This window comes from Aquila chrysaetos, chromosome 7, assembly GCF_900496995.4.
Source record: "Aquila chrysaetos chrysaetos chromosome 7, bAquChr1.4, whole genome shotgun sequence".
In the NCBI taxonomy this organism is placed as follows: domain Eukaryota; kingdom Metazoa; phylum Chordata; class Aves; order Accipitriformes; family Accipitridae; genus Aquila; species Aquila chrysaetos.
The window spans coordinates 38083145-38101394 of record NC_044010.1 but is presented as its reverse complement, the minus strand read 5'-3'; the positions used below and the strand labels follow the sequence as shown (position 1 = coordinate 38101394).

General features: G+C 38.9%; 1 protein-coding gene across 22 annotated transcripts in view; it reads right to left on the bottom strand.

The window, feature by feature from the left end:
- The window catches only part of CASK (calcium/calmodulin dependent serine protein kinase), a 243228-nt gene that overhangs the window by 120731 nt on the left and 104247 nt on the right, over window positions 1-18250 (bottom strand). For all 22 annotated transcript variants that reach the window (XM_030019535.2, XM_030019539.2, XM_030019537.2 and 19 more), the window contains exons 3-5: window positions 15374-15479; window positions 2559-2636; window positions 1187-1259 (exon numbers count right to left, since the gene is read on the bottom strand). In XM_030019535.2, coding sequence (XP_029875395.1) covers window positions 1187-1259; window positions 2559-2636; window positions 15374-15479 — 257 coding nt within the window. The remainder of the gene's footprint in view (window positions 1-1186; window positions 1260-2558; window positions 2637-15373; window positions 15480-18250) is intronic.

Below are 18250 nucleotides of genomic sequence, written 5' to 3'. Positions count from 1 at the left end.
TCCTGTGGTACCAAAAAGGAACAATTAAAAGAATCTGGAACCTTCAAAACAGAACAAGATGAGACATTCTACCAGCAATTAAGAGGCTGTATTTAGAATTTGCTGTAAGAAATTACTTTTAAAATACCAAACTTAGTAAAAAAAAAAAAAAAAAAGCCTATTACATGGAATAATTTTCTTGATTTTAGAAGGAAAGGAAAAAGATTGAGAAAGGTCTGCAATGCCTGCGTACGCAAGACCAAACGACTCTTTAAATGAAAATCATCAGTTCAGTGTCCATACTCTCTTCCCTCACAGATCACCTGTAGGAGTTTGAAACACAGCTTACCCTCTCTCAGTCTTCTCTAGTCACTAAAACCAGAGATTCACTCCTCAAACTGCACCATCAGAGCTTGTCAGAATTTTCATTAATTCCTATAATGCTTAACTCATTTTGGATAAAAGCAACTCTTGGAGAAGACAAGTGGGAATAACTACCTTAGACTACGACATTAACAACGAATATGTATATTCAAACTGAAGAGAGTCAAACCCACTTAGGTTAAAACTCCCAATTACTTACATGACAGTATTTTGGGATAAACTAGTTCCATAAATATCCATAGAAATAGTACAAAATTTACCAGATCAAAAAAAGTATGTACATACACTGTTGTTAAACACTGTATTTCTCCTCCCAAACTTGTTTGTATTAGAGAAGTTTTCATAATAAATGTATAAGACTGCTTGCAAGAAGTAGGTAATATTACCAATACTGTGGCATTTAAGCATGCACATCTCTGAAGTCTTAGTCTGGATGAAGACTGTCATTATGCTGTCAAAACGATGCCATTAATGTACCAATTCCAGTTTAATTTATGCAATTAATTTATGTACACACTTGCCTAACAAGAAAAAAAAAGCAAGCAGATTTCATATGAATATTCAAAAACTAGAAATTAAACTGACTTTGAAAGTCATTTGCAATCAAATGCATATGTAATCTGTGAATAAAGACCTCCTAAATGTTCTATATTGATGGAATTAGAGATTGGGTTTAATCTTACATGACACAGTAAGAGTAAACACACACTCAGCAAATATAGCTTCCTTTTCTACAGCTTCCCCCTTCCTTTAAATTACAGAAATCAAAAGTCTGTAGTTTGTATTATTGTGGTGAAGAAAAGAAAAAATTAAAACCCCTTACCTTCACATCCCTGTGAATTATATTATTATCATGACAGTAACGTAGAGCTTCCAATATCTGTCTCATGTAATGACTGAAAAAACAAAGACATCATACATGACAAACCTGCAGGGAAAATTACTATACACATATAACAAACCAAGTTTTAAGAGTCTAACTATGTAAAACTAAATCAACCAACTTAACCTTAAGTATGCAGAGGTCAGTAGAATAGAGTTTGTGTTTATAATAATGAATAATAAAATGTAAAGTTTGAGGATTATTCTGATTCTGAAGTCAAGGAAAATTAGAAAAGAAAAATCTGCATTTTCCATTTTGTAAAGGTTTCAAATGTTCAATAATTCTGCTTCATATGACAAGGAAGTCAGGACCCTTCAGGTCTTCTATAACAAAACACAGAAATGCAAAAAGTGAGTATCAGTGCTGATTTAACTAGAAAGGGACAGAACCAAGATCTTGGCTTACTTGATGCAGATTGAAGACTAACTTCTTTCTCCCCTGTGTCCAAAGGATCCCCTGACAGATTACTGACCATAGAAAGCCTAGAAAGCCAACAGCATCCTGTGCTGCATCAGGCAGAGCATTACTGTTAGGCTAAGGGAGGCAATCCTTGTCCTCTAGAGGTTCCAGCTGGTTATAAGGAAATGTTTTTGCCTAGGAACATAATTATGCACTGGATCAAGTTGACCAGGGAGGCTGTGGAATCTCCATCCTTGGAGATTTTCTAGACCCCCCTGGACAAAGCCTTGAGCAACATAATCCAAATGAAATGTTGACTCTGCCTTGAGCAGAAGGTTGAAATAGAGACCTCTTGATATCTCTTCCAACCTGGCTTCTATGATGCTAAAAAAACTACAGTGTCAAGAAAAGCAAACAAAGAATCTCATGGGCTTTGAGCTCAATTATCATGCCACTGGGACAATGGGGTTTGTTGTCCTCCTGAAATTATATAGACTCTTTGACTTTAGTTTACCTCGTAAGTGAAAAGTTGAAGTGACCATAAATAAAGTGATATATAAAAAAAAAACGGGGGGGGCAAGACGACTCCATCTAGCAAGACCAATAAAACTCAGACCTGTCAGGCAAGTCACCTAATGCCATTGTATGAGAGATCCATAAAAGGCAAAGACAGAAAATTAAGTATTGGATGTGATATACTATTTTATTCAATAATCCCATCCAAATATACAACTAGTAAATGACAAAATGCTCCAAAATTCTACTTTGATTATGCTAATTATTGTAATAAACATTCAGACTGTGGAAACAGGATTATTTATAGTATTCCAACTTCTAGCTACCAGATTGTACAACAGTATATTCCATTATTTTCCATTTATCCTGTGGGATTAATTAAAATTATAATACATACCTGGCTACAGCCTCGCTGTACACGAATCCAGCATCTGCTCTCTTCACGATTTCAAAACACAGATCTGCTCCATCCATACTGCAGGTAAAAAGAGGGAAAAATGCTTAAGACAAATAACTACAATCAATTACATAAAAATGCTTCAAAAAAATCTATTTACTCCACTTATATAAATCTTACATAAAATACTCTGGATACAATGCATTACTAACGAAAACAGCATTTAATAGGTAATCTAATAGAATATGGCTTGCCACAGGTTAACTGTTTTATGCCCCTCAGATCATATAACAGTTCTCTCAAAACATTAGCAAAACCAAACATTTCTTCTACTGCTTAAACCGCTCATTGAACAAGGTGCGCAAGACAGCAGAAAGTCAATGCCCTGTACAAGAAGGCTCTGCAAGTTAACAACTAATGCATGACTTTACATTAAGTCTGTTCTTAAAAGCATTACAAGTGCAACTGTATCATAAAGACTGTAGTTATACAAAAATCTTACTCAAATTGAATTTTAAATGAAGACTTTAAAAAATACTATAGAAATGTAGTATAGTTTTTCCAGTTAGCATTCTCATAAGGATAATTAAGAAGCCAAAAAGATATTTTAAACCTCACAGCCTCACTGAAGGCACCTGAAAACAGTGACAGCACACATACTATATCACTAGCTCTGATACTTGATAATTTTGTTCCTTTTCTCCCTAATTGTCTGTAGCTTTTCTGATAACCTAACTTCCCACAATGAGTAGTATAATGCTTTTAGATGCACGTATATTGATAGCCCTTAGGCTAAAATTAGACTACTATTTCTCTAAAACTAAAGCAGCTTGGTGTGGCAAAACCACCCTCCCTTTCTTTCTCCTGTAAGTAACCTAAGGCAGGTTTATATCTAAAAATGTTCACTGCTTGACGGGGCAAGGAGAGAGTAACAAGACTTAACAGGAACAATAAAAATCACATTATAATTCATGCATAACAAGGCACTTGCCAAAATATCAATTGTAACACGTCATTTTCAGCCTTTACACATTTCTTTTTCCTCTCCACCAAAGACTCAAGGGGGAAAAAAAAAGGCAGAATTTGCAAGGTATCTAGAAAGCCAATGTTATCAGGGCCGTTTTGGTAAGCTATCCAGAATGTCAGCTTACAATTACTTTTGCTTTGTTACACACCTGTGTATTGGGTTTGCGTGGCAAGGTTTTGGTAGCTGGGGGGCTACAGGGGTGGCTTCTGTGAGAAGCTGCTAGAAGCTTCCCCCGTGTCCGACAGAGCCAATGCCAGCCGGCTCCAAGACGGACCCGCCGCTGGCCAAGGCCGAGCCCATCAGCGACAGTGGTAGCACCTCTGGGATAACAGATTTAAGATGGGAAAAAAAGTTGCCGGGGCACAGGAAACTGCAGCCGGAGAGAGGAGTGAGAACATGTGGGAGAAACAACCCTGCAGACCCCCAGGTCAGTGCAGAAGGAGGAGGAGGAGATGCTCCAGGCACCGGAGCAGAGATTCCCCTGCAGCCCGTGGGGAAGACCATGGTGAGGCAGGCTGTCCCCCTGCAGCCCAGGGAGGTCCATGGTGGAGCAGATCTCCACCTGCAGCGCGGGGAGGACCCCACGCCGGAGCAGGGGGATGCCCGAAGGAGGCTGTGACCCCGTGGGAAGCCCATGCTGGAGCAGGCTCCTGGCAGGACCCATGGCCCTGTGGAGAGAGGAGCCCACGCTGGAGCAGGTTTGCTGGCAGGACTTGTGACCCCGCGGGGGACCCACGCTGGAGCAGTCTGTGCCTGAAGGACTGCAGCCCGTGGAAGGGACCCACGCTGGAGAAGTTTGTGGAGGACTGTCTCCCGTGGGAGGGACCCCACGCTGGAGCAGGGGAAGAGTGTGAGGAGTCCTGCCCCTGAGGAGGAAGGAGCGGCAGAGACAACATGTGAGGAACTGACCGCAACCCCCATTCCCCGACCCCCTGCACCGCTGGGAGCGGTAGGTAGAGAATCCAGGAGTGAAGCTGTGCCTGGGAAGAAGGGAGGGGTGGGGGGAAGGTGTTTTGAGATTTGGTTTTATTTCTCATTACCCTACTCTGGTTGATTGGCAATAAATTAAGTTAATTTTCCCCAAGTTGAGTCTGTTTTGCCCATGACAGTAACTGGTTGAGTGATCTCTCCTGTCCTTATCTCGACTTATGAGCCCTTTGTTATATTTTCTCTCCCCTGCCCAGCTGAGTTGGAGGGGGCGGGGGGGGGGAGGGATAGAACAGCTTTGGTGGGCACCTGGTAACCCTCCACAACCTGCAATGCAAAACTTCTGCTTAATGAGTCACAAGCAATGTGCAGAAGCTTTAATTCCCAAATAAATCCAAAAGGTATCCCCATGCAAAACACACTATCATGTAGATAGAGCACTGACAACTATAAAAGAGACTGGTGACCAAAAGAAATGCACATTCATTTAAGTAGGTGGAAAAAAAATTTCCTGGGCAGTTATTTCGGCACCTGGTACCATCTTCGGATTTAACAAGCCCCACAAATAAAGATCCAGAGGCACTCAAGATTTTTAGCAGTATCAATAGTTGCTGAGACACCAAGCCACGAGTGTCATTCCTTTACACTAACTTTTCTATTAAACAAGGTGTTTATAATCAGAATGGTCTTGAACATGTATTTCTACCTCCCACTTACACATACCAGCATTTTTCATTTAAATTTTTTAACAGTAAGTGGCAGTTTGAATTCTTTTTGCAAATTTTTTCAATTAGTTTAAATTGTTTTGATACTAAAAATTGCTACAGACTGTGAGCAGTAATGTTTGTAAGTTTTATGCCATTAAGATGAATTCTTTTGATCTCAAAAGCACAAATATGCGGCAGATCTATTTTAATCTCTGACTTCAACTGACTACTTTTTCAAGACAAAATCTTATTCTAGGAGTAGATTTTTCTTCATGTATAAATAAGGCTTGTATCACCCCAATAATGTTAAATTTTATAAGAAAATCTTAGGTGACTTTTATCTAGCTGAGGCTGCAAATGCAAGAGTCAGCCTCGGTTATAAGAAAGCCCAGAAGATTCAGTACACTAACAGACTAAAAACTCAGCAATATGACAACCACTTAAAAGATGACTTTGCAGAAAGTGAAAGAATTATGTGATGTAAGAGCATTAAAATTTTGAGATACCAATGAAATGAAATTTCAGGAAGTCTCAAGGTTTTTTTAAGGACTAACAGCATCAGGCACATGAAAACCATAAAAATAATAAAAAAAAGTTAAAATCCAGCAAAATAAACACACACACATATATATATATATGCTGAAGACATAAGCGGAAGATGCAAAAAAAGTTGGCAAATTACAGCACGCTCATGATCTGAGAGAGAATCACCTGATACCAGTAGAGGGCACTCACGGAAGCTACATAAACTGGGACAGGTCATGGTATTTACACTGAAAGTGCCAGCTAAAGCAACTCCGAACGGGGAGTTAACAGACACCACCACCACATCTGAATTGTTTTGGGTATCAGTACGAACTATGTCCCCCAATTTCCCATATTCTACTATTGATTCTTCCATGTTTTTAGAAGAACTGTGCCTGGATCTCAGCCCTTTGGATAAATGTTTCTTTCCATAGCTCTGATCAGTGCTACTGTGCACCTTGAAAATCTTTCAGCTGTTGGGCACAAAGCTTATGATAAGTTGCAACTTGCCCAGAAAGTTTACTCCTGAATCATATTCAATGCAGAAATCTGTTCTGAGGCCAACAGTCACTCTGAAGAATAGACAGTATACTCCAAAAGGGATCTATCTACATTTTAATACTGGGAGTATGATAGCTTTGAATTTGCTGATAACCTAATAAGATGTGGCCTACAACTTAATTTATCGATGAAGAATCAGAAAGTTTGAGAAACACTGCTTTAGTGAATTGAATTATTACTTAAAAAAAAAAAAAGACTTGGCATATTGCTTGTAACTGAGCTTAACTGAGTTTTGTACCATGTATGTTAAAGGTCTGTGCACAATGCCATTTTTTCCTTCAGTTGGATAGTTTTTATATACTTGCCATCTTCACTTACAACAAATAAACTGCCATAAATTAACTTAAAAAATACAGTATTTAACTTTTCTTGAAGACCTATGCAGTAACCTCTGAAAATTAAGACCAAGAGGTACAGAAACTCTTACTCCCTATATATTGCCCAGGCATCCAGGCTTTAGCTCATTCTGGATAATTAAATGATGTTCCTGAGTTTACCTGAGACATTTTTACAATTTTGCTGGCAGCCAAGAGATGAATTTCAGTGCTCTTTATAAACTAACTCATTCCATTTAGTCACAAACAATGGACAAACGTCACTGAGTAATACTTAATTCCTAAATCACAGCATAGAAGATGATCTTAGGAGGAGTAAGTAATTCTAAATAGGTATGCTTGGAAACAATTTTCTACTAGTGTTTTCATAGCAATGGTCCAACCCGAGTATTAAATAGCACGAAATAAAGAACATAGGCATCCTTAAAAAGCACTGATTTTGGTAGTAATATAAAAGTAGTACTGTACCTAACCTGAAATCTTTAATCCATATTCCAATTTAATGTTAAAACCTTCATGTCAGCCAGTATCATGAGGCCATACAAAAATACTCACTTTATAGCAATGCTGTGTGAATTAGTTCATGTTTATACAAACTCTTGAAAATACAAGTATATGCATTAACATTTTATATTGACTTCTACCAGTTAATTTTGCTTAAAAGTGGGTCTTCTGAAGCTTTGCTAACATAGAATAATGCACCTTAACAGCCTGTGATACTTAAAGTTATAATAAATGCCTGAATTTCAATGCATCAGTGCCTCAATGCTCTGAATTCTCAGCTGCTCTGCCAAATTTTGTTACTTATAATAAGAGAGCCAAAATTTCGATTTCTAAGTCTGGCCTTCTCAACAGGAAGCCCCCAAAGATTGCTCTTTAAGCATTAATACTAATGAAGTCTGGGGTCCTATTAATTCCTGTCCTTCAAATGAATGAAATCAAGAAATATTAAGCAAACGTTAAGATGAAAACCTGGTATCTCTTTCCTCAAACATAAGTTAGCTTTAAATTCTCTATCACTTCCTTTGACTGTAACCAATCAATAGTTCACAGGCTATCGGGGACAAAAGAGAAACAGCGTACCCAGACCAGATAACTGCCTAAACTTTGTGTCCCCGAGTAACAAGGCTACAATGTACCGAATATGCATAACAGTAAAAAAAGAACAAAAAATCCCAAATACAAACACAATGGAAACAGAGGGACCTGGACAAGCTTGAGAAGTGGGCCCATGTTGACATCATGAGGTTCAACAAGGCCAAGTGCAAGGTCCTGCACCTGGGTTGGGGCAACCCCCAGTATCAGTACAGGATAGGGGTTGAAGGGACTGAGAGCAACCCTATGGAGAAGGACTTAAGGGTATTTGCGGATGAAAAACTGAATATGAGCCAGCACTGTGCACTCGCAGCCCAGAAAGCCAATTGCATTCTGAGCTGCATCAAAAGAAGTGTGACCAGCAGGTCGAGGGAGGTGATTGTCCCCCTCTACTCTGCTCTCGTGAGACCCCACCTGGAGTTCTGCATCCTGTTCTGGGGTCCCCAGTACAAGAAGGACATGGACCTGTTGGAGCGAGTCCAAAAGAGGGCCACGAAGATGATCAGGGGGGCTGGAGCACCTCTTCTATGAGGACAGGCTGAGACAGTTGGGGTTGTTCAGCCTGGAGAAGAGAAGGCTCCAGGGAGACCTTATAGCAGCCTTCCAGTACCTAACAGGGGGCCTACAAGAAAGATGGGGACACACTTTTAGCAGGGCCTGTTACTATAGGACAAGTAATGGTTTTAAACTGAAAGAGGGTAGATTTAGACTAGATATAAGGAAGAAATTTTTTACAATGAGGGTGGTGAGACACTGGAACAGGTTGCCCGGAGAGGTGTTAGATGCCCCATCCCTGGAAACGTTCAAGGTCAGATAGGATGGGGCTCTGAGCAACCTGATCTAGTTGAAGATGTCCCTGTTCTTTGCAGGGGGGTTGGATTAGGTGACCTTTAAAGGTCCTTTCCAACACAAATTATTCTAAGATTTAAAATTAGAGTTAGTCACTTTAGGCTCCCTTTCAGTCCACAGGAAAAAACAGCACGTACAGAGATGCCTCAGATTTAGAGTGTAATTTTTAAATATCTGAAGTTAGGACAGACAGACTCTCTAATTTAATGACTTCTCTAAGTGTATTGTAAGCTTTTCAAAATGAATTTGAATTTTTTTCCTTTTGTTGGATATTTCGAAAGTCTGGCCCAAACTTTAAACCTAGAAGCATCTGAAATGATTTTCTTTCAGTAACCACAGTAACCTGTTTTGGCGTGAAAAATACAGTTTTTAGTTTCTTTTGATTTTACTTTTAAAAGTTAACATTTAAGACTTATTTTTACCCTAGATAAAAGTTCTTTCATACTTGCATTATGCATATAAAAGGTGAAGGACTACAGGTGAGACTGCATTTAAAAATAAAACCGTAACTGGAATCCTAACATCATTACGTAAATAATGTAAAAAAAGTTTTCACTCTATAAACTAAGAAGCTGTGCTATTTCACAGTATTGTAATAAGGCAGAATAAATAGATAGCATTCATTTTTTCCCCTTCTTTTTTAATTAACACTTCAACAAAGCCAAGTGATTGAATGTACTGTCATTTAAATGCTCATCAGCTTATGCTTAATGTAAACCTAAATAATTGCAGCATTGTAAAGTACTGCTTTTATGAATTTGAGATTTTGAAACTAAAGCATTTTTACATGTTAGCTAGGTTAAATGGCAGTTACGTGTATATAACTATACGTATATGCAGCCTAACTGGTAAATAAGATCAGTTCTTCTAATGTCCCAAGAGATAAATCTCTTAGAATGCACTAAGAAAAGCAAAACCACCTATGTATAGTGGCAAGACATTATTCTGCAAATGACCAGATATTAAGGTGTCTGCAATTCACTCACTACTCATGTATCTGAGCTCTTCAGCATGAAAGGTAAGTACTCTCAGTCCACATATTTTGATTATACTGAGGATAAACTGCATATAATGTACTCTCAGTCTAAAATGCACTTTTCAGACACTTCAAATGGAATATTTGCTTTGTTTTAGAAATATTGCAAGTAGCTGACCCTTCTCAAAGTATTGTCATTGATAAAGACCCATGGTCATTAGAAAAAAAAAGTCATAAGCAACAGAATATAAAAGCAAAAGTGATAGTTATATACCAAACAGAAAACAGCATTCTATGTAAAACCAGTGTCTCCCCACACCCCCCGTCCCCGTCATGCATAAGCTACCAAGCAAACATGATGTGACAGGGACAGCACTGTCTAGAATAGCACAGTATTGAACAAATACTAAAGAAACCAGACTGTGCCCCATTTCATAAATGGAATTTTTAAATAGCAGGAGAGTTTTGCGTATTATTTGTTCTTTGCAAGGCACAGACTTAAAGAAAGATTGCTTTCATCTATTTTGACACTGTAAAATATATCTGTTTCACATACTTCTATTGACTACATGCTTGTGTTAAGTAAAAGGTCACAGTTAAATCAAGACTAATGATGGATCACTTGTGTGTGGAAGATAACTTCCTGACACAGCTGGTGAGGGGGCCAACTAGGGAAGGCGTCCCACTGGACCTGTTGTTCACAACCACAGAAGGACTGGTGGGTGATGTGACGGTTGGAGGCCCTCTTAGGCATAGTGATATTGAAATGATAAAGTTTTTGATTCTTGAAGAAGTAAGGAGAGGGGTCAACAGAACTGCCACCTTGGACTTCCAGAGGGCAGACTTTGGCCTGTTTAGGAGACTGGTTGACAAAGTCCATTGGGAGGCAGTCCTGAAGGGCAAAGGAGTCCAGGAAGGCTGGACATTCTTCAAGAAGGAAATCTTCAAGGTGCCAGAGCCGTCCATCCCCATGTGCCAAAAGATGAGCTGGCGGGGAAGAAGACCAGCCTGGCTGAACAGAGAGCTTTAGCTAGAACTCAGGAAAAAAAAGAGAGTTTATGACCTTTGGAAGAAGGGGAAGGCAACTCAGGAGGACAAGGATGTTGTGAGGTTATGCAGGGAGAAAATTACAAGGGCCAAAGCTCTCAAAGAACTTAATCTGGCCACTGCTGTAAAAGACAATAAAAAATGTTTCTATAAATACATTAGCAACAAAAGGAGGGCTAAGGAGAATCTCCATCCTTTATTGGATGTAGGGTGAAACATAGTGACAAAGGCTGAGGAAAAGGCTGAGGTACTTAATGCCTTCTTTGCCTCAGTCTTTAACAGTAAAACCACTTGTTCTCTGGGTACCCAGCCCCTGAGCTGGAAGACAGGGACAGAGAGCAGAATGAAGCCCCATAATCCAAGGGGAAACGGTTAGTGACCTGCTACACCACTTAGACAAACACATATGTCTGTGGGACTGGATGGGATCCACCCCAGGGTGCTGAGGGAGCTGGTGGAAGGGCTCACCAAACCACTTTCCATCATTTATCAGCAGTCCTGGCTAACCAGGGAGGTCCCAGTTGACTGGAAGTTAGCAAATGTGATGCCCATCTACAAGAAAGGCCAGAAGGAGGATCTGGGGAACTACAGGCCTGTCAACCTGACCTCAGTGCCGGGGAGTTATGGAGCAGATCATCTTGAGTGCCATCACACAGCATGTACAGGACAACCAGCTGATCAGGCCCAGTCAGCACGGGTTTGTGAAAGGCAGGTCCTGCTTGACTATCCTGATCTCCTTCTATGACAAGGTGACCCGCTTAGTCGATGAGGGAAAGACTGTGGATGTTGTCTACCTGGACTTTACTAATGCCTTTGACACCATTTCCCACAGCATTCTCCTGGAGAAACTGGCTGCTCATGGCTCTGATGGGCATACGCTTCGCTGGGTAAAAAACTGGCTGGGTGGCTGAGCCCAAAGAGTTGTGGTGAATGGAGTTAAATCCAATTGGTGGCTGGTCACAAGTGGTGTTCTCCAGGGCTCAGTATTGGTGCCAGTTCTGTTTAATGTCTTTATCAATGATCTGGACAAGGAGGTCGAATGCACCCTCAGTAACTCTGCAGGTGACACCAAGCTGGGCGGGAGTGTTGATCTGCTTAAGGGTAGGAAGGCTCTACAGAAGGATCTGGACAATTGGCCAAGGCCAACTGTATGAAGTTCAACAAGGCCACGTGCCGGGTCCTGCACTTGGGTCACAACAACCCCATGCAGCGCTATGGGCTTGGGGAAGAGTGGCTGGAAAGCTGCCTCATGGAAAAAGGACCTGGGGGTGCTGGTCAACAGCCGGCTGAATATGAGCCAGCCTGTGCCCAGGTGGCCAAGAAGGCCAACGGCATCCTGGCCTGTATCAGAAATAGTGTGGCCAGCAGGACTAGGGAAGTGATCATCCCCCTGTACTCAGCACTGGTGAGGCCGCACCTCAATACTGTATTCAGTTTTGGGCCCCTTGCTACAGGAAAGACATTGAGGTGCTGGAGTGTGTCCAGAGAAGGGCAACCAAGCTGGTGAATGGTCTGGAGAGCAAGTCTTATGAGGAGTGGCTGAGGGAACTGGTGTTGTTCAGCCTGAAGAAAAGGAGGCTGAGGGGACACCTTATCGCTCTCTACACCTACTGAAAGGAGGTTGCAGTGAGCTGGGGGTTGGTCTCTTCTCCCAAGTAACAAGCGATAGGACAAGAGGAAACGGCCTCACGTTGCGCCTGGGGAGGTTTAGATTGGATATTAGGAAAAATTTCTTCACCGAAATGGTTGTCAAGCATTGGAACAGGCTGCCCAGGGAAATGATTGAGACCCTGGAGGTATTTAAAAGACATGTAGATGTGGCTCTTAGGGACATGGTTTAGTGGTGGCCTTGGCAGTGCTAGGTTAACGGTTGGACTCTACGATCTTAAAGGTCTTTTCCAAACTAAATGATTCTATGATTCTATACACAGCTGTCAGCAAATAACACCACAGAATGGGAAAGAAAACTGTGACTGTATGATGAAGACTAAAGCTGGCCCTATCTCAGATGCAAGGTCTCTCCAGAGCCTCCAAGGGATCTCTTCCATCAGTGGAAAGAGTCCATTACCCTTCTGAGGAGCAGCTGGGGTGTGTGTGGGAGGAAATCACTTGGCACAGGCACATACTTTCTCATTTATGATGTAATAACATCTAAATACTTTTAAAATAATAATTTTACTTTAAGAATTAGACTTTCTGGGACAGGGTCTGCTTCTTACTCTACACAGGCACTTCATCTATTAAGACCAACTGCTTCTATGCAGTTTATTACAGCAGTACCATATGGCTAATGGCAACCTACTGGTAACATGACATGATGGCCCCATTCTAAAGAGTGCTTGAATTTCCGTATAAAGTGGTTAAAAACATAGGTAATTTTTTTGTGTTAAACTTCATTGCTACTGTTCATGTTCATCAGTACTTCTATGAATTATGACTTGATTTTTTAAACGTTTATTTTAACAAAAGTTTTCAAAATTGGGCACAGATTGGATTGTTTTCCTGAGTTGTACAATCTCTTGTTATCAGATATATGCTGCATTTGCTTATTTAAGTGTAATTTTTCAAATACGATAGATCTGGCAAGATATTCAGGGCCATTTTACCAGCTGCTCCATGTAGCTCACAGCTTATGAAAGAGAAACAGTAGTGCACCTATGTATCATTTATGTGCAACTGATGGCACAAAGTTTTAGATGTGGTTATTCTGTGCGTTTCATGTGCTGGACCTGAATTAATTTTCATGCAAAACATCTGCCAGTCCACAAATAGCCCATCACCAGCTGGGCTTATATCTCCTCTGCAAATCTGTGTTGTCTTCCCCTTTTCTGTCATTTCAGAATAACTAGACCCTAATAAAATATATTTTATTACTGTAGACGGAACTTTGTTGCAAAGCAGTTAAGTTTGTTATAATAATAGCATAATGAACAGAAAGCAGTACGAGGAAAAATAAGTTACCTACAAATACATTGATGCTTTTCTACTAACTACAAGTTTCTTATTATGGTCACAATTATATAGTATGCCACTAACTCAATAAAACTCACACAATGCAGTCTTACTCCACAGCAAACATCAGTCTTCTGTTGAATCGCTTTACCAAAGCATCCCCTTCAGCATAATACACTGCACCCACAACTCTTCCATTCCCTGCTACATTTTGAGCACAGGTGTTCCTACTGTCTCATTTTCTATCACTGTTTGTTACAAAAGAGTGATGTCTTGCAGTGTACAAGGGAGACAAGGACATACAAGATGGTAAAGATTTATTATCCTTCAAATAATTTAGCCTCGTATTTCCTTCTTTCATGTGGCCTGAAGTCAGGTACAGTATTTGTGTAGTAATCCTAATTGTTCAGACTTACTTTTTATGTGTACAAACATAAATGATAATAGGCTTGTCATTAAAAAATAATTACTGCTTTTGTCTCATATTTCTGAGCTACCAGCATGGTAAAAATAGAAGCAAAACCTTTTTTCCATTTCAAAATCTTGTTAATTATCACAGTATGTCTCCCCAAGGTGTACATAATTATTTCATAATAAGATAATTAAAGTCCCTTGGTCCATGCTTTGGGATTTACAAAATAAAAACGAAAGTCAGTATTGAATCAAAACTTACAAAAAGGAAAGCATAAAACAATTATTTCACACAATTATAAGTTTATAAACTCACCTAAAAAAAAAAACAAATCCAAAAAAGCAGAAGACTTAAAAGCAACAACTTTCAGCTTTACATCATTTTTTTTTTTGCTGTTAGCTCCTGCCACCTTCTCTACCTCAACGGTAGAACTAACATGTGAGAACTATTTTTTAAGTGCATATCTCACGTCAAATTCTTGGCTCTAGTGGACATGCCAGTTCAACCTAACACACTGGTAGGATGTGGCTTGCTCCAACATAAGCAGGCCAAATGCATCAGAGAACATAATGCTGGAAGATCAGAGAAATTAAAGAGGTATAAACACATATGCCCAGACACACTAGGAATCCATATATGGGGAACATAAAAAGAAGAGCTGGTAGGTGCAGAGAAAAGAAGGAAGATTGAATACAGAAGTGCACAAATCAGCATTCTGCATGTCTATACTTGTCCTTCCCAGTTAGCTAAAACCTAACTCAAGAAGGACTAAAAATTTTCCCTCAAAGAAGGAATGTGGCGATTCAGGGGCTGCCCCCCTTCTGTTTCTTATTGTCGATTAAAAATACCTGTACACTGCTGAAAAGTCATGTTTTGTTCACCCTTCCATATGCCAACAGTAACTAAACTCTTACATTCAAACTTGCAAAACATATCTTTTAGACAAATGCCTCTCTTCATATGATGTGAATAGGTATATTGATTTACAAGAATACTCAAATACTTTAAAAAAAAGGAAAAAGCAGTGCAAAAGAAACAATAGTCTGGGAAAAAAACAAACAAAACTTCACAACTGGAATAGAATACCATCAGTTACCCAAAGATGATGACCATCAGCAGATTTTTAACTCGTTCTCATGTACCCTATTAGGGACACAGCAGCCATCAATAAACTGCATGTCTGCCCTTAAAAAGCATGCTATAAAGAATCAGCCTGATGTCAGCCACTTAGCAGTGTGACAGCTTTTTTTATTTGGGACAACCTGTACTGGCCAGAAATAAATATTTTCATAGCACTCAAGACTTCTGAGCTACAAAACAAGCAGGTGAAAGCAGACATACTTTTAGGATTTTATTTAGCAAATGACAACAAAGAAAGGTAAAATCAAAGAGAGAAACTTACAACTCAAAGACCATATAAAGCATTCCATCTGAGCTGTATGTCTCCAATAGTTCAACAATATGAGGATGCTTCAGCATGTGACAAATACTGGCTTCTCTCTTCAGATCTGTGAAAGATAATGAAGTAGTATATTAGCTATATATTCAAGCTGTTGAATACAAAAAAAATTTGAAAACAATTCGAACACACTGTTTGGAAAGACGTACACATCTGAAATTTCTAATAAATTCTTTAATCTTTATAAAGAACACTGACGAGATGATATTTAATTACTCTCCTTCAGAACTTGTGTGAAATTAACTTAAACTCATGCAGATCTCAAAATATAAACACACAAAACTTAACAGGCTTTCTTGATTTGACCTATTAATAAAAGATCTCTTTGGTCATAATCTGAAGGACTATACAGTCATACATTCCTTTAATGCACATATGTAGACTACACCAAGATTTTCATCCTAAATATCCAACATCACTGCGAAATTATCTCTAAATACAGAAGACAGGCTCTTTCACCACACTACAGAACTATTAAAACCTGGAGGTCTCTAGTCCGATCCCTCTGCTCAAAGCAAGGTCAACTACAGCAGGTTGCTCAGGACCACATCCAGTTGGATTTTGAACATGTCCAAGAATGGAGACTCTACAACCTGTGTAGGAAATCTGTACTGGTATCTGATCACTCTCATAAGTAAGTAAGTTTTTTTCTTATGTTTAAATTTCTTGCAGTTCTTTAATAGTGATTTTTTTAAAAAGAAATAAATAAATCACAGTATATGAAATAACACTGGCATAAATTTTAACCAGCCTGTATTAGCTTGCACCTCTGTTCTAGAGAAGAGGGAGAAAAGCAGAAAGAGTTGTGAATAAAGAAAGAGCAGAAACCACTGTGACATCTCTCAAAGCTTGAAAGTTTTTGTTTTTACCAAACACCACACTTACTTTTTCTGATCACAAATCAATCCTTCTGCTAGTACAGAAATGCAAAAAAGGAAACCACACTGAAATTAATTTTCTTTCTTCTCTGTTGAAACTATTTGGTATTTTTGTTAATTAATCATCCTTAAAAGTGGGTTGTTTTTTTTTTTTTAAACTTACCACTAGTATTCTAGAAAAATACCAAAGTCCTGAATGAATAGCCTTGATGATAATTTGAGAAGAGAGGAAAATACCAGTCTGTATTCTGAAGTAGACATTTTACTTTTCTATTCTCTTTCCATACAATTGTTCATTGTTCAAGAATGACCTATATATGTATTTATGGGAAAATACAAATACACTTTCTCGGTTTGAGAATGCTTACCATATTGTTGTGCTACACTAGAAAGAAATTTAAAATGCACTATTTTCATATGTGCCCTATTACATTTCTAACATGAATCAACAACATTCAAAAATACAAGCAGCGAGATGAACATTCTTTCACGTGAAGCGTTTAACAGGTTACTCAGATTTATGGTAGAGTTGTGATCTTTTAGTCATCTATAAATTCAGCAGAAATGCTCAGAATTTGGAAATGATTAAATTTTAATCCAAGAAAAATTTTCAGATTCACAAAGTGCAAATTTTCTTAATAGAACTGTCATATTACACTTGCATTATGCGCTTCCTCCCTCACATCCTTGCAAATATAATCTAAAAGCAAAATGAGTAGAGCAACCCCTTAGAAACCATTATGTAATGTCATCTTAGGAAGTGCAAACAGAGCAGCAAAAAGAAGCAAATAACTGTCTTTCACTGATGCAGAAGAAATTTAGATAAAGAAATTCATGTAAAATTTTTCCTTTATACAGAGATGAAATTCTATCAAGTAAGAAAACACCAGTATGTCTTTCACTATTGAAAATACTTGCATATCAGTTTTTACATCACCTTCATGCAAAGTAACTACTAAAACCGTATTGTAGCTTTCCCTTCCATCATGTTTAGGCATTGATTTCACACTAGATGATTAACACCTCTTTTCTAGGCAGTGAGGCAGTCCTTGTCTTTCACTGAAGTACACATCCAGTCTTTCCTAAATAGCATCACAGGTAAGCATACTGATGGATAGCATAAGAGAATAGAAAACTATGTGATTCTGTGAATGACTATGATCTCCAGAAAATATGGTGCTTTTATTTTGTCTCTTACTGTATAATGACTTTAATGCTACCACACTTCACCATAGTATCTGATACCTATTTTAGATGGAAAGCAAAGTGAAAATCCAATAGGCAACTACAAAAAAGTTCTGCTTTATTTACACGTAGAAATTGTGTTCAAAATAGTTTATTTTGGCTGCTTACTCTCTTAATTTCTTGTGGGCTTTATTTATATTTTGAAGGGAAGTAGAACTGTGAGGAAGAAAATATATGCTGCCATTTACCTTGCTCCTTTGTGTAATATTGCATGGATGAAAGAATTGCTCACAGACTGAGCATCAGTACCAGAGGAAGGAGAAACAGAAGTGGAAAATAAAATCTCCAAACAGGAAAACAAATGAACAGAAGTCAAAGAACAAGGTTTTGTATGACTAAGGGGTCTCGGGGCTAAAAGCAGAACAAAGTCCTATTTTAAAAACAGCAGGAACTTGTTTAACAGTAGACCTATTGTGGAAGAAGAAAACTAGGTATAAAGAGACAGACGAGTACATACCACATTGATTCAACAAAGGCAAAGGGCAGAAAAGAGATGACAGATTCTGAAGTCCATTTGGACTGTGACCCAAATGTCAAAATACGTCATGTTTAAGACCAGTAAAAAGGAAAGGGGAAGGAGGAGAAAAGGCAGAGATGGCACATATATGTCATTGTTTTCACTTAAAAAATGACATCATCATCTACTCAAACCTTTATCAAATGCTTTTACTGGACTGAATTAAATTTCATCTCCACA